Source organism: Protomyctophum bolini (genome assembly GCF_963924005.1).
Source record: "Protomyctophum bolini genome assembly, chromosome: 4".
NCBI lineage: Eukaryota > Metazoa > Chordata > Actinopteri > Myctophiformes > Myctophidae > Protomyctophum > Protomyctophum bolini.
The window spans coordinates 35,706,417-35,722,063 of NC_137865.1; the positions used below are offsets into that span (position 1 = coordinate 35,706,417).

Below are 15,647 nucleotides of genomic sequence, written 5' to 3' on the forward strand. Positions count from 1 at the left end.
TGTTTAATGTTAAGAAAGACGTCGGGACTCGGAATTTTATGTTATAGGTCCTTTAAGCAACTCAACAACGAAGAACCTCTTTACACAACAAGCGGCCAACGAGGTAGGCCTATTCTATAGTCCTATACTAATTTAGATTAGTTGTGTTGTTTTGTTTGATGTACACGATGGACAGTTGGACACGTTTACCTGCGCATCGTTTCTACATGTTTTGTATTTTCATTTGTTTGATCAATATTATGTACTGTGGTGTAATTTGTTTTATGTGTTTATTATTTTTTGTGTGAACATATAGTTCTGGCATGGAACAGCTGAAGGATGAGAAGAATGCCCAATAAATGCCTGTTTATAAAGAACCGACCTGTGTCGTCAATGTTGTGAGAAGAGCTACAGGTGGGGATGGATCAACATGGAATGTCACTGTCAGAACAGGTCAGGGGTCTCACTCTCTATCGTTTGCGACAGTCAGTCACTCTTATGTTTATAGCGAAAATGTAACCAATTCAGTATAGCAGTAACAATAGCGTTTTATCTCAGTCAGTTGATTCTTCATATCTATATGAGTGAAACGGCCGGTATGACATGTTTATTTTTCTTATTTCAGGCGATCTGAAATCGCCCTATGGTCTGGAGATTTCTTCAACCGCTTATCTGTAGTCGGGTTACGTGAGCAACAGCGCTTGCATGCGACGGAGGGAGAGAGAATACCACACTCTTTCTTGTGTGAGAGAGAGAGTCTTGTCTGCTAATTTCCCCACGGGGTAACTGTCATTTCTCAACCATTTCGGACGCTCGCCATCCGAAACGTCCGTTCGGATGCTCACCGGAACCGGGCCGCACCCTGGGCACGTTTCTGAGACTGTGGGTCTGGAAGTTCCGGGGACCCCCACATAGAGTTCACACGGGTGTGATTTTTTTGTTTACATGTTTAGTTTATTTATTTATTTTTCTGACCTTTCTTAACAAGCATGTATAACGTACAATACAAAATACATTATACAAGACACTTTGTTGTATGTGATGGGATGAAGTGTCTTGTAGCAGCCTGAGCCTGACATTACACCTGTCAATCTCGAAGACACCTGACTTAATATTTTTTGGAAATTGAAGGCAAAACTTGTATTAATTAATTAAATATTTGTATGAATGAATGCAAAAATGTTGTGCACGCACAATGACCACCCAGATGATCCCATGCCTAGCTAATAATTAATTCCTGCATAGGCCACTGACTTAAGTGTGCACAATGTTGCACTAAAATCAGGGGCCTTGAGGCCTTCTTGTTTTGCTTATCCCAACCATCAGTAAATAGTTTAGAGAAATCCAAAGTTGGCGACTGGAATATCATTTTGCAGTGAGGATTAGTTGGCCGATGGAGTTTGAACGTCATACAATGAAATTCCTAGGGATGCACCGAAAGGTAAATTCTTGGCGAAACCGAATACCGAATATAGGAAACAGTTGGCCGAAAACCGAATATCCGAATATGATTAATATTATATATTATATATATGTCATGGCCGTACCTTAAAGCTACCTAATTTATGGCAAAATAAATGGTTATGGCAAAACTTAACTTAAATAATAATCACTATTATGGGTCCATAAAACAAGCTCTTTGGAATGCATTAATTGCATAAACTATTCGGTGATATATCTTCTGCCTATTCGGGCCGAAACCGAATAGGCCGAAAATGCATTTTTAGCTGTTTTCTGCCGAATATTTTCTGCTGCCGAATATTCGGTGCATCACTATGAACCCGTGTGGTTTTGAGCTGCAGGGTCATTCTGCCTTATTTGTTTTCTTCTGAAAATGTTGCTTTCAAAAAGTGAAGTACCTGGAAAACTATAGCCTATCTGACAGGCGAGATCGATGCCAAGGCAATTAAATAGGATCAAAATATTATTGTCGAGGCGTTTGTATTTTTCCATTGGAATCACAAGGTGGTCATGCATTCCCGTCCTAGATTAGATTAGAGGAAGTGATTGGTGGGAGACATACGGGTCAATTACCCAGACTGCATTGTTTCAGCCAGCGTTGATTTTGGCAGCAAATTAGTTTAGTCATATTCTTTTTAATAAAATGTAATTTAGTCATATTTTAGTCATCTGAAATGTTAGTCTAGTTTTAGTGGACTAAATGTCATACGATTTTATTCGACTAAATCTACAGTTGGTGTTTGTCGGCAAAAGCTCACAATGCGTCGTCCTGCAACGCGTTGTGATTAGATCGCCTATTTTCAGCATGCAGCCAAGCATAAATTGCCTTTTGTACTGGATCTCTTATCCACTAGTCCCTTCCTAACATTTTAGCCTAGTTTTTATTTGTTTGGTAGTCGAACATTCTTCATCGACAAAATCAACACTGGCTTCAGCGTTTCCGGCCCAGATGCCCTCTCCCTGGGCGATCGAGGCACTGAGGAGGAGCTGGGCCCTGCTGCCACTATACTATCTGTGAACACCCAAAGGCACACTTAGCTTATGTCTTGCACTTGTGCCTCTTATCAGGCGTTTTCAACAGGTGGTCCGTGGAGGCATTGCATATGTGGTCCCTGACCATGCATTTATTTTTATTATTTCCACTAGCTGAGAATCCGTGAATTTGTCATTTGTTAAAATCTCAAGAGGGAAGTGCACCGGATTGAGTCATTATTATTAGTAGGCCATGGACCATTGGTTGAGAAACAGTGGGATGTATGTACAGTATACACGTCATGGGATGCATAGCAAGAGTAACAACAGCACTAATCTTAGCCCATATCCCCACCCAACAGTGGTCCCCACATTGATTCTAAGTCAGGGTGGTGGTCCCTCTTTCACAATTAGTTGAACACCCTAACTGTTTGTCAGGCAATTGTCTAAAATCCTGCTCATTCGATTCAGTAACGTGTGCAAAGGGTAGGCCTATATGGTCATGCGCTATAAGCTGTTAATAATTAAATAAAAGTGATGGACCTCAAGGACACAAAGTACATGGGAATGTAAAGGGATGGTACAGTAAATTAACGTGACCAGCTTCAGTTCTGCTACAGTGTTGTTTGAATTAACCAAGAGTTTTTCAATATGGAAAATGTGTGAACTGAGTGGGGGGGGGGGGGTTTCCAGAACTTCCCAGAACCACAGGCAGGCACCCATGGTTCCGGCCCGGTTCCGGCAAGCCGCCCTGCATTCGAAACGGTTCGAGAAATGACAGTTACCGTGTGGGGTTGCCCGGGGTGTCACTGACTGTACTGTACTGTACTGTACTGTACTGTCACACCCAAAATCACGTAATGGCTGCTAAAAACTCAGCTGCCCATCATGCAGCTGTGCACAGTGTGAAGTTCAACAGCGCCACTTTGTCACCGGTCACCCTCTAAACATAGGGACAGACAGACAGACAGACAGACAGACAGACAGACAGACAGACAGACATTGTTGTTCCTTGGAGTGGCTGCACCACTCAAAAAGGAAGCATGTGATATCCTGCTATACACGTGCTGCGCTGAACATATCTGAATTGTGTCATATGATGAAATCTCAGGCACCTGCTGCTATATAGCTCTGAGAATGCAGCACTTATGGGGAAAAAGTCATGTTGGTCTAATTTTAAATGCCTAGCTTTTTTTCCGCTGGAGGCAATGTTTGGTCCAAGCAGTGACCGATCGCAGCACTCTATATTCAGGCCACGTGTGGGCAAAAACTACAAAGGCTAATCATTACTGAAGGAGCAGAGATGGGATCGAGCCTTTGTCAAATGCATTAAAAAAAGAGGCCGGGGAGAGAGAGAACGTTGCAAAGCGGCGCTGGAATAATAATATTCCCTTCCAAGCCTTTCATTGTCAAATGGCGTTAAATGGAGCTCCAGCTGAGTCTGAAATGACATGGTGCTGCTGAATGGAAGCCATGCAGGGCATTGCAGGCTATGGTTATTCATGTACTGTATAGTATGTAAGGCATTTCTCTAGTCTCCCTCTCATTCTCTCTCTCTCCATCAGCAGCACAATTAAGGGTTCTTAGAAAAGAGAGCTAAAGACGTTGAGTTCAACAGGCCAAGTAGTGCAGAAAAGTAAGCCAGGCCGCCATCGGTGAACAAGGAGCAGGTAACAACCCTCTGCTTTGTGCTGCATGACTCAGCTTAAAAGGAACATTTAAAATTAACTTGCACTCAAACCTCCCCCATTGTCTCCTGTTTCTTCCTACATCCTTAATATGAAAGGTTATATTGTCTTGCAAATATCTTCAAAATAGAGCAAAATAAATCAAGTACAGACTGAGAAATAGTTTTTACCCCAGAGATGTCATAGCTCTAAACTATTCACATATCTGAGATACTTAAGTATCTTATGAGTGGTGCTATGTGTGTCTGTCTGTCTTTGTGTCCCTCTATGTATGTGCATTTGAGGACGGACAGCTGCAGTATAGCGCTGGGTGACTTGGGGTGGCACTTCACACAGCAAGAAATATAGAAAATCTGTCATTCATTCTGCTCTGCAGATCAAGACCCCAATGTTTGTATTTCACTTGCATTCAATCAAATACATCTGTGACAAAATTGCTTGCACTGAAATGATGAAAGAAGCTTTGCCAGTACTAGGCTACTCAGTAAATCAGTTAATCCGACCGTGCCCACTCCCCAGCCGTGACCTAAGAGATCTGGATCGTTCATGATATCGCACAAGTTCAGGAATGTATTTCTGCCCAAAGCCATTCAAAGCTTTATTATAGAGTAGACCAACAGCAGTATTTTGTAGTGGTGCACTGAATATTCGTCCACAGAAAATATTCGGCCGACAATTGCTAAAAATGCATTTTCTGCTTTTCTGCTTTCGGTCGAAAAAATATCACCGAATAGTCAAAACACCGGGGTCACCTACATAACCTAATGTTTTGTTGTGATGACGTGATCAAAATGTAGCTACAAGCATGGCGTGACATGCTGGCAAAACACGTATCAACATATCAACCACGTTGTAGGTTGGTATACGTGGCTGGCTCACCGCCATCATGTCACACAGTCTTGAGCAGCTTGGAAATATTTCTAAATATCACAGATATTGTTACAATGTCTGGAATTAATGTATGCAATTATTAATGCATTCGAAAGTGCTGAATAAATGTTTTATGGCCACATAATAGTGATTATTATTTAAGTTAAGTTTTGCCATAATCATGTCTTTTACCATATTCAGTTAGCTTTACAACAAAGGTACGGCCATGACGGCAATGGTACAAACACTGTAAAAAAGAAAAAAAAGAGAGAGAGAAAAGATATATAATATTAATCATATTCGGCTATTTGGTCTACTAATACTTACATCTGATACAGAACAAATGGTATATTCTATATGGTTTCTCAGAGGCAGAGATCGAGCTGGTTGCATAAGATAGAGCTGGTTGCATACATTCTAATCCTATATAGAATATGTTGAACAAGCTCAATTTTCTTTCTCCATCGATTGATCTCTAAGCCATTTAGAGCAGTCAATTTGTTGGGTGCCTCAGAGACCTATTATGTGAGTAAGGCATCAGCAGCATGCTCATCTCACCATACCACGTGTAGCTAACTAATTACCTGTAGTACTGATTGCCGGAGCAGTAGAACGGCAGAGATGCACACACAGGGGGGCAACAGACACACTATACGGCTCTGAGGCCTCATACACACAATTCAAACGAACATGCTGTTTTCTGTCTGTGTTTCATGGCTACCTCAATGCTTTTCCAATGGAAGTCACGTGGTTTGAGCAAACACTTGTGTTTGATGGGGGGAGGGGGGCAATCAAACAAGTGTTTGTTCAAAGTTCAAACCACGTGACTTACATCAGAAAAGCATTGAAACATGGAACACAGAATGTCCGTTTGAAATGTGTATGAGGCCTGAAAGGACAAACAAGCAGCCATGGAATTCTTTCCCCATCCTCTGGTGTGTATGTATATTATTACGGTATGTACATCCAAGTGGTTCCAATCTATAGATCCTCTAGTTTTATTGAAGGAAATTAACAACTTTGTATGGAGCACACCTGGATGCTTTGTTCAAATTCCAATTTGTTTTTAAATGAATATATATTTATATACATGGTAAATGATGCATTTATATAGCGCTTTTATCCAAAGCGCTTTACATAGATTGTGCATTACATTCATACACCGATGCCGGAGGAAACCATGCAAGGCACCAACCTGCACATCGGGAGCAATTAGGGGTTCAGAGTCTTGCTCAAGGACACTAACTCTGGGGGAGCCGGGGTTCCAACTGGGAACCTGCTGCTTTTACTGGCCACTCATATATACTGTATGTATATAGTAAGATACACCTCCACTTAATTAACATTAAGACATAATTAAATAGAATACCTTCAAAATATATGCCTGGATGCAATTACAGACCACCTCTAAAGGCAACATAGACAGCAGATGGAAGATACAAGTCTTGTCTGATCAGCAGTTAGCTCCGGGCAATGAAAGCTTATACTTCGAAGGGGAGGGCAACCGCTCAAATTATAGAGACCGTTAATTGGAAGAGGAGAAGAGCTCGTTCAGAAGATAAACCTTATACTCGGTCTCCTCCCTTGAGTCTAATCTGGCAGGTATACCTATAGGCTGGGAAGCAGAGGCACCAGGGATGGAGAGAGAGGGAGAGGGGGTCCAGGGGGGAGGGGGCTTTTGTAATAGAGGTACCGTCATGCTGTCAAGAACAGATCAAGAACACAGCGGCCTAAATACGGCCACCCTTCATTAGAGTCTCTTCTTCTAAGAATAGGTGCAGATTGTGCGCTCCTGTAGGTATGAATAATGGACGCATGCAGCCTCCAGGAGCTCATTTCCAAAGAGTGATCATCATGCTAAAGCATGCCCTAATGATCACACAGATAAAGTGGGAGGCTGGCAGCCTGCATGATTAATGGCACCCGGGTCGGTCTCCTGAGCTACAATAATATACCACCCATTGTCATCAGGTCGTCTGCTCCATGCAGCAGCATTGGGAACATCCAGAACAGTGGCTTTTCAACCCTTTTCATATCAAGGCCCATTATTTATTCTGCATTTGAGCCACGTATACGGACCACCATTTGATGACATTTAGCCTCGCAGACCAAAAACGAAAGATTTTGATCCATGATAACGATTTTGTCCACAATTCCATGCTGTATTGATGTTGGTATTAAACCATTAACGCTGATCAAAAATAACAATTCTTCTACATTCTCAAATTTATTTTAAATTGAAATAATGCAGATGTTTAACAATCATTTAACTCTTCATAAGAGTTTAAAATGAAACCACATTTTGTTTCATTTTACACTCAAGAGTTAAAGATCTATATATTTCCCCCCCTCAAGGACCACTGGTGGTCCCCGGACCACTGGTTGAAAAGCACTGATCTAGTGTACTGTGTACCATTTTCAAGGTATTTCTACTTTACCTGCATGACTATTTCCAATTTCCAATACTTTTACTTTATACTCCAATACATCTCGGATCCAAATATTGTACTTCTACTCCATTACATTAATTTGAAAACTTTAGTTTACTAGTTACTTTGTAGATTACAAAACATACATTAACCATTTTGACCCTACCGGTATATATACAAATACATTTCGGCCATTTGAAAATAGCCGATCTACGCTGCGATCTGCTATTTTCAAGAGATCTTTATACATTTGAAAAGTGGAAATAGAAATTTGTATAATGAGTACTCTTACTTTTAGTACTTTAAAAGAACTTGCTGCAAACCTCCTTCATTCACAGATTAAATCAATAGTCAGCTCAAGTATCTTTGTCCACTAGATGGCACTATGGTGAAAGGGGAAAGAAACACAGTGAGGAGAGAGATGGAGATTACCATATGTCAGTGTTTTTAATTACTCCTAACTCCTTACTGTTCTAAGTATACATTTTCACCAGTTTTCAATTAATTGAAATAATTGTAATACGATATAATGGGATTAAAATGGATAGTACACTTGCTAAGAATCTCTTTAAAAATGGGCCTAATCTATGAATTGCTGTAATGTTTTCACAATGGAATTGTAGAACCTTGTAACTCTCTGAAACCACATGTACTGAAATTATATACTGACCATGATACTGACATCATGATACTGACCATAAAACTGACCATGATACTGACATGATTCTGACGATGATACTGGCCATTATACTGTTTCTGTCAAAGTCAGACACACAATCAACCACGGTTCTGATTTACCTGCAGGTAACTGCTTGCAGACAGAGGTCATTTATTTAAATCTTATTGCCAAATACCAAATCCCTATTTCACATTGAAGTCCCATATGCTCTATCTCCCGTTATGACATCACGTGGGTCAAGTGACCACAGCCGCAGGAGAGAAGTCGCATGTTTTTAGATGAAGGGCATACTCTAGGAGGGTTACATGATCCATCAGCACAATACAAACACTGACGGCAAGGCCTTATTTGTCTGCGCAACCGGCTGGCCCGTCATCGTCCCGTAGTCTGAACTCTGAACATCCATCCTAATCCTCTGGAATCTCACGAGCCCCAGTCCCCACATCGCTGGTAGACCACAGACCTGAGCCCCGCACCGACATGACATCAGCTACATGAGAAGTATCCTAAGTTGTGACTTTTACCCGCTCCACACAGAGCTGTGCAATGACGGTGATGGCCAAAGATCATGTGTCAGTGAGACATACCTGAGATATTTAGGGCCCCCCAGGGGCTAGAGAGAGAGACTCATTTGGGTTGAGCAGTGGGTACAAATTGGTGAGCCAGGCATACTGTAATGTACTTGTGTTCTCTTATCTCATAGTCTGCCGGTAAATGATAAAATAAGATAATGGACAGTAATTCGAAGCATTTCTGTAGATAACAGTAGGCGCCTGTGTGTGTAAGCTTCTGTCATAGTACCAATTTTGGAGTCGGAGAGTTATACTAATAAGGATGTTAGGGGCAAGTGTGGGGTGTTCTGGTAGTCTGAATGCAGTGTGGAAAGTAACCATGTGCACTTATCCAGGTACTGCACAATTCAATTATGAGGTACTTTTTGATGCATTGCTTTCTGAAATGACGTCATGTGGCAGCCAAGTCTATGGACTTTTAATGTTTGCTTGGAGCCTAATTAAAAATAACCGGTCAGCGGCCAAGTCTAAGAGCCTAATTAAAAATAACGTTTGTTGTTGAGGGCAGTAAATGACAACATAAGACGTCATCTGGCATCATAGCTATAAGACATACACTTGGTTTATGTTGTAGACTTAATTAAGACTTAATTAAGGCCTATTCATACTCCAATTTTAGGTGATAAGGTCGCCAACCACCGCAGCGTGACGTCATGTTGTAGTTTTTGGTGGTCACCTTGTAACCTAAACTGGAGTATGAATAGGCCTTTTTACAGTAGCCTTTTGTGAGTGAGCTCACTGAGCTGGGAGGCATTAAAGAAACTTCTACAGGACCTTTGACTAGGGATGTCCCGATCACGTTTTGTTTTTTTCTCCTGATCCGATCATTTGCTTTTGAGTATCTGCAGATACGGATTTCATCCCGATCCCATATTTATATTTTTATACAGGTTTAATAGTTTGTGTTTAGGTCAATGTTTGTTTTAAAAACGCCATTGACAATAAAGAGAATGTAATGTTTGTTTTGACACCGTTTGTTTTACATCATCATTACGTCACCTAATCATGGATTAGATGACCATTGAATAAAGTAACATTTATAGCTGCTCCAAGCTATACCGAATTCCCTCCTCGATGTTGTAAAATGATAAGAGCGCCCCTCACTTCACATGGGTGTGATTTTGTACAACACTATCACAATGGTACAATATTCAAAATCACAGACAATATCCAGTCTAATATAATGATAATGATATGGATATAATATTGATACTAGGGATGGCCCAGATTTCCGATCACATGATTGGATCGGGACAACCGTGCCTTTCACAGTAGCAGTCAGGGAAGAAATCGCTGAAGGGTGAAGCTTTCCACTAATTCAATATAAGGATCCTCCACATCACTGGACTGCCCTACTGAATTTAATATTATTTAAGTTTCTTACCGGTATCCATAATCTTTCTCAGTTGTATCTGGACATCTATCTGGACATAATCAATAGCTCTTACTCAAAGACTACTGTAATAAACTCATACAAAAGCAGTTCTACTTCTTTGCCTAGACATGAAGGAACGTTTTTCAAAGTGTCTTTGAACAAAACGAAACACAAAACATTGTACAGTACAAGCCTGAGCTAAATGTTTTGTATGTAAAAGAATAAATGGCAATGTATCAAGTTCAATATGCAGACGGAGGAAAAGTCTTATATATATATATATACGGTCTCAGATTATTTGCCGATCCCGATTCTGACCGATTCCGATATTTTACAGAGGACCACAATGGAAACAGGCCTAGGCTTTATAGGGGCTTGGCCCAAAGTGTTAATAAAATGTTCAATCAATCAATAAATATAATATTTTTCCTGAATGAGATACACAAATTAAATGTAGAATTTAGCCATTGACGGTCACATTATTATTGCATCATCAATATCAGTGAAAATAATGTGGATTATTTTGAGACCAATCCGATACCGATTTTTATGGACGATTCCGATTACACTACTGATTATATCTCTCTATTATTTACAAGAGAGGACGAGTTTGTCAATTTCTTTATTAAACCAGATGTTTTATTTACAATACTGTACATACAAAGGAACAGAATCATACGATCCTTTAACAAGACATTGAACACACAATAAGCTAAAGACACATTATAGACTAGTGACATTGAAATTATGACCCGGCACATTTACCCTATAAATATAGGACTATATCAAAAGTATCTCCAAACCTGTGCAAACACATATTTCCAGAGATACATCTTCTTAAACATACTGGTAATACTTGAACATATCTTTTTTTTCTATCCTAATGGACCAACCATATTGGCACCAATGGACATGAGCACTATTATAAAAATAAAAAATACAAAGGTGTGCTCCGTAGAGCACAAATCTCCACCTTGCACATTATGAAACGCCGCAGGGCAATGGGGCGCAGGGATACAATAATGTGACTGTCATTTAAGGTTGGGCGATGTGCTGAATATATTGCAAATCCTGGATTGGATGAGTCCATCGTCGAATATCTTTATTAGGCAATTTTCTCAGCGTTTTTCTTTTTTTAGCTTAATAATACTCAACCTTATCGAAAATCCAACTCTTCAAATGTAAGCCCAATTAACCTGCAGCAAACTACAAAAACAGGCAGATCTATACAATTTCTCAACGCATTGCGAATGGCGCTGCAAAAACAGGCAGATCTACATGAGCTTGTAGATCTGTCTTTTTTTTCCTAAACGCAACCCTCTGTGAGCTGTTCTCACTTTGCTTTTATAGCACGAACATATCGTCCATCGGCGATAGAGGGGCAGACGATGGGCAATAATGTGGCATATCGCCCAACCTTACTGTCATCACTACATCATTACAGTGCAATCAGAGTGGACACTGGACAGGCTATCTAAGTTGATCTTTGGACAGTGAACACAACAAACAGTAGTGTGACATGTCATCACCAGTGTTGGACAGCAATGCGTTTCTAGTAATACATTATTGTAATATTATTACTTTACCCAGTAACGTAAGTAATGTAACTAATTTCCAGAAATGTAACTAATAACAGTAGTTATTAATTAGTGCTCCAGTCTGCATTACCAGAACATGATCCTTTTTTTGACCTAGAGGCTATATATTATAAATCGTTGCTGTCGGGAGGAAACCACCTAAGTCCATGTTTTTGTTTTTCCTTTTTATTATATTTTTTCTTTTGCATAATTACGTGTTTTGAAAATATTGAACCAATGGAAAAATCACTTTGGACAAAACTCCATTGGACCCTCAAACTCCACCACCTCTTCCCCTCTCATGCAAGTAATTGACTATATTATAAAGTCACAACACCAACTTTGATGAGGCAGTATTGTTGTGTTTTCAAACATTTCCTGAAATGTATAATTTAAATTTCTGAAAAAAGTCCTGAATATTTCCTAAGTAGGTTTCTTCCCGACAGCAGAGACATTAAGCCTGTAATTTACATTCCATTGTACGTCACGTGCAAAAAAAGAACAGATCTACCAAGCAAACAACGCGATATGCGTTTCTCTTCTTATGCACCCTGGCGCAAAATGATGTGGCATGATCTATGCAGGTCTGTGGGCAGGTGGTAGCAAACTAGCAAAGATAAAACTGAGAATGATCAATCAATGATCAATTCTCAATTTCTGCAGGAGTAGCCTACTGCACCACTATGAAGGCCCTTACAGCAGCATTGAATATCGTACAAGGGCGTAACTGTTCTTGCCTTGAAAGACACCCTCTCATGGATGACAGCTTCCCATCCAGGTGTCATTCTGATGTAAATCTACATTCCTCAACTTCTTAACTTTATTTGGGCATATGTGTTGCACTGCATCATAGAAAGAGGGAACAGATCAAGTGCTGCAATATTGTTTTTTTTTTAAAAGCAGTCTGTACAATTATCAAAACAACAGTAGTCACATTCATTATAATATTCATCATCACAAGTTCACAACAGTAAGATTAAAACAAATAAAGGGGTCAATACTTAGCTTAAAACCAAACAAAAATCACCACATGGGATACCTTGATGTTTTTAAATGAGTAATACATAACAAGTGACTTATTACTCTGCCTGAGTAAGTTGCCCAACACTAGGACAAACATGACATTACCATGCCTTTGCTGCTGCAGTCTCTGTAGGCTGTATAGTGGAACAGCACTCACCATCCTATCAGATCTCTTTTACATCATTTAAATCAAGGCTCGACACTTTTATTTTTTATCTGTTGGATCCCTCTGATGTGGCAGATATTTATCATTTTGTCGTTTTATTGCTTTCACTAGTGTTTATTTATGTTTTGTTTATATATACTGTTTTTATTGCCGATTGTTTATATGGGCATTTATGTCTTATTGTTTATGGCAATGCTTTTTTTTTTTAGCTACCACCTGTGTACAGCACTTTGGCCGATGATGGTTGTTTTATCAATTCATTGCCCATATTACGAAACTGAATTAGTTGGAGGGATGATTGCTCTGCAAATTATCAATTCAACAAAAATGACATGAATTGACGGATTTACAAAAACATTCAGGAATTTAGTTAATTTGCCTGCTGGCCGTGTGCATAACTTAAGTAATATAACGCTGATCAGTCTACTCTAGCAGTTTGTGAGATTAGCTGTGGATAGGCACAGAGAAGTCTCACAGACAGGTTTGAATGCAATATTTCCATCTAGAAAAGTGTCATCCAGTATAAAGAGCAGATAGCGCTGAGTGAGTACAGTCCAGAGTACAGTCGTCATGGTTCTGTCGATGTGGCAATGTGGGAATTAACAGTAAACAACATTTACACAGACGGTGCTGAAATCAGCAGAAGACCATGTAAACAAGCCTATGAAGATATGCTATATGAACGTGGTAAACCGCAATTATCTTCAATTGCAACAATCATTTTTGACACGACTCAAGGTGACATTGCAATGTAAACCACCTACATGTCAGAGGTGCATGCATCTAACTATAAGCCTATTTACACTTTGCCGTTCGACTATGTCAAACTCGACAAAAATAATGGATATACCTAGTCTACAACTAATTCTTTTGTTGAAAATCTGTTATTTTCGGCGAGCATGTGCGACGACTGGAAATCAGCATAGCCACAGAACAACCTAGCTAGTTGTCAACAGTTAGCTGTCAAGTTGAAGTTGAGGCACTTTAACTAAGACCGCAGTTTAAAGTAAAAGTTACATTCATCTCTCCTGAAGCATTAATAAACAGCCAAAAAAAACCCTGTATTTTGGTTCAATTTGTACACTCGTCAGAGTCAGATTAACACTAAAGATTTGACTGTCGGACTGCCCCGCCCCCACAATTCATTTAAATGGAAGTTGCTCAGTGGCGTTTTGAAGCACCCGGAAGAGTGCTCTACTTCCGCATTTGACCACCAACAGTTGGTGGTTTTGGGGGCTTGTCCTGACAAAAGTGTGTGTGTGTGCGTGTGTGCGCGTGCGCGTGTGACTGCTTTCAGGAGGTGCTGCTTCTTTTCCTGGACCTGGGTCTTTTCGTCATGATTTCTTCCTCTTGGTCACTTTCACAGGCCCTCTGAAGGAGTGAAACACATGTTTAACAAACCGTAACTGGCTGACACAAGCATGCAGGTACAGCACACACACACACTCACACGGCGGAAGGCCCCTCGCTATCCTGATTGGACGAAGGCTTGGCCACCTAGCCAAAAACAAAACCTACAGTTTTTTTGACACCCAGGGGTTAACTGGGGACAGGGAGGAACTCCTTATATGGTCAGCACACTCTATAGTAGGGAAGATTATCACAACAAATCAAAAAAATAAGTGATATTTGAATTAAGTGAAATCACAGAATATACCTTTAAGTACACTTTTGAGTTACTTTACTTGAGTATTTCCAATTTCCAATACTTTTACTTCTACTCCACTACATCTCGGAGCCAAAATGTATACTTTCACTCCAATACAATTATTTGAAAACTTTAGTTACTAGTTACTTTGGAGATTTTACTTTTGATTAGAAAACATTAAAAGTTAATTAACATTAACCATAACCCTACATTTCGGCCATTTGAGAATAGCCTCAATGAGTCGCATCGCGACACATTGTGAGCTTGTAGATCGGCTATTTTCAAATTATTTTGTACACATTTTGGACTTGTAATGTGACATTCTGCAATATGAGTACTTTTACTTTTAGTACTTTAAGTACATTTTGATGCCGATCCTTTTGTACTTTTACTTTTATTTTGAATACGGGACTTCTACTTGTAACTGAGTACATCTACACTGCAGAATTTATACTTTTATTTAAGTAAAAACATTTGAGTACTTTTTCCACTACTGCCCTTACCTCCTCCTGGTCAGGTAGTTTGGGATGGCCTTTCTTCATCAGACGTGTTAAATGGTTGCAAAGGGACACAATTCTGAAGGACAGCTGTTGAAGGAATGAGGGAGAGAATTTAACTTTTTGAACGGCACCCTCGTCCTCTCTGCGGAGATATATATTTTTTAATTTGTTTCGTAAAACACTTTGTAACGGTGCATGGTCTTGAAAAGCATTTCACGGATATAGTGGTATTTATAACCCATTATAAGACCTGAGAGCCAGATTCTACAAATGTCTTCTAAATCCTGTCGGTTTTCTGAAAAAATCAGTGGTGCTCAAACTATTTCATGTCAAGAAAAAGAACCCAAAATAATTGGTCACCGACCAATTCATTATTGAAAATATGTTGTTCCAGGGACCCCCCAGAAGCAAATATTTGAGTTAAAAACATTCGCTGTGAAAGAATATATATATTCAAAGATTTGGACACGTTTTCAGGATTTTTCAAACCTCTAAATTTTAAAATGATGGTTCAAATGTTACGTGACACAGATGCGTTCCAGGTCTTACGTGACACAGATGTGTTCCACTGATAACCCCGTGCAGCATGTCTTAAGCGTTTTACCTTCCATCTGCGTCGCGCGTACTGTCTTCTGAAGTTATCGAGGTTGACCACGGACAGCCTCTTCACCATGAGCTGTCTAGAATTCACAGGCTGAAGAGACACAA

At 39.9% G+C, this 15,647-nt stretch overlaps 2 protein-coding genes across 3 annotated transcripts in view; one reads left to right on the plus strand and one right to left on the minus strand.

The window, feature by feature from the left end:
* The window catches only part of LOC308314334 (inter-alpha-trypsin inhibitor), a 114,061-nt gene that overhangs the window by 86,076 nt on the left and 12,338 nt on the right, over positions 1-15,647 (plus strand). The window lies entirely within an intron of this gene.
* The window catches only part of dapk2b (death-associated protein kinase 2b), a 32,271-nt gene continuing 27,264 nt past the window's right edge, over positions 10,641-15,647 (minus strand). Inside the window, exons 10-12 of one of the 2 annotated variants that reach the window (XM_080761906.1) lie at positions 15,544-15,633; positions 14,943-15,026; positions 10,641-14,162 (exon numbers count right to left, since the gene is read on the minus strand). In XM_080761906.1, coding sequence (XP_080618032.1) covers positions 14,085-14,162; positions 14,943-15,026; positions 15,544-15,633 — 252 coding nt within the window. In that variant the 3' untranslated portion in view covers positions 10,641-14,084. Of the gene's footprint in view, positions 14,163-14,942; positions 15,027-15,543; positions 15,634-15,647 lie in introns of those variants that run through there. The other variant, XM_080761910.1, reaches the window with a different exon arrangement.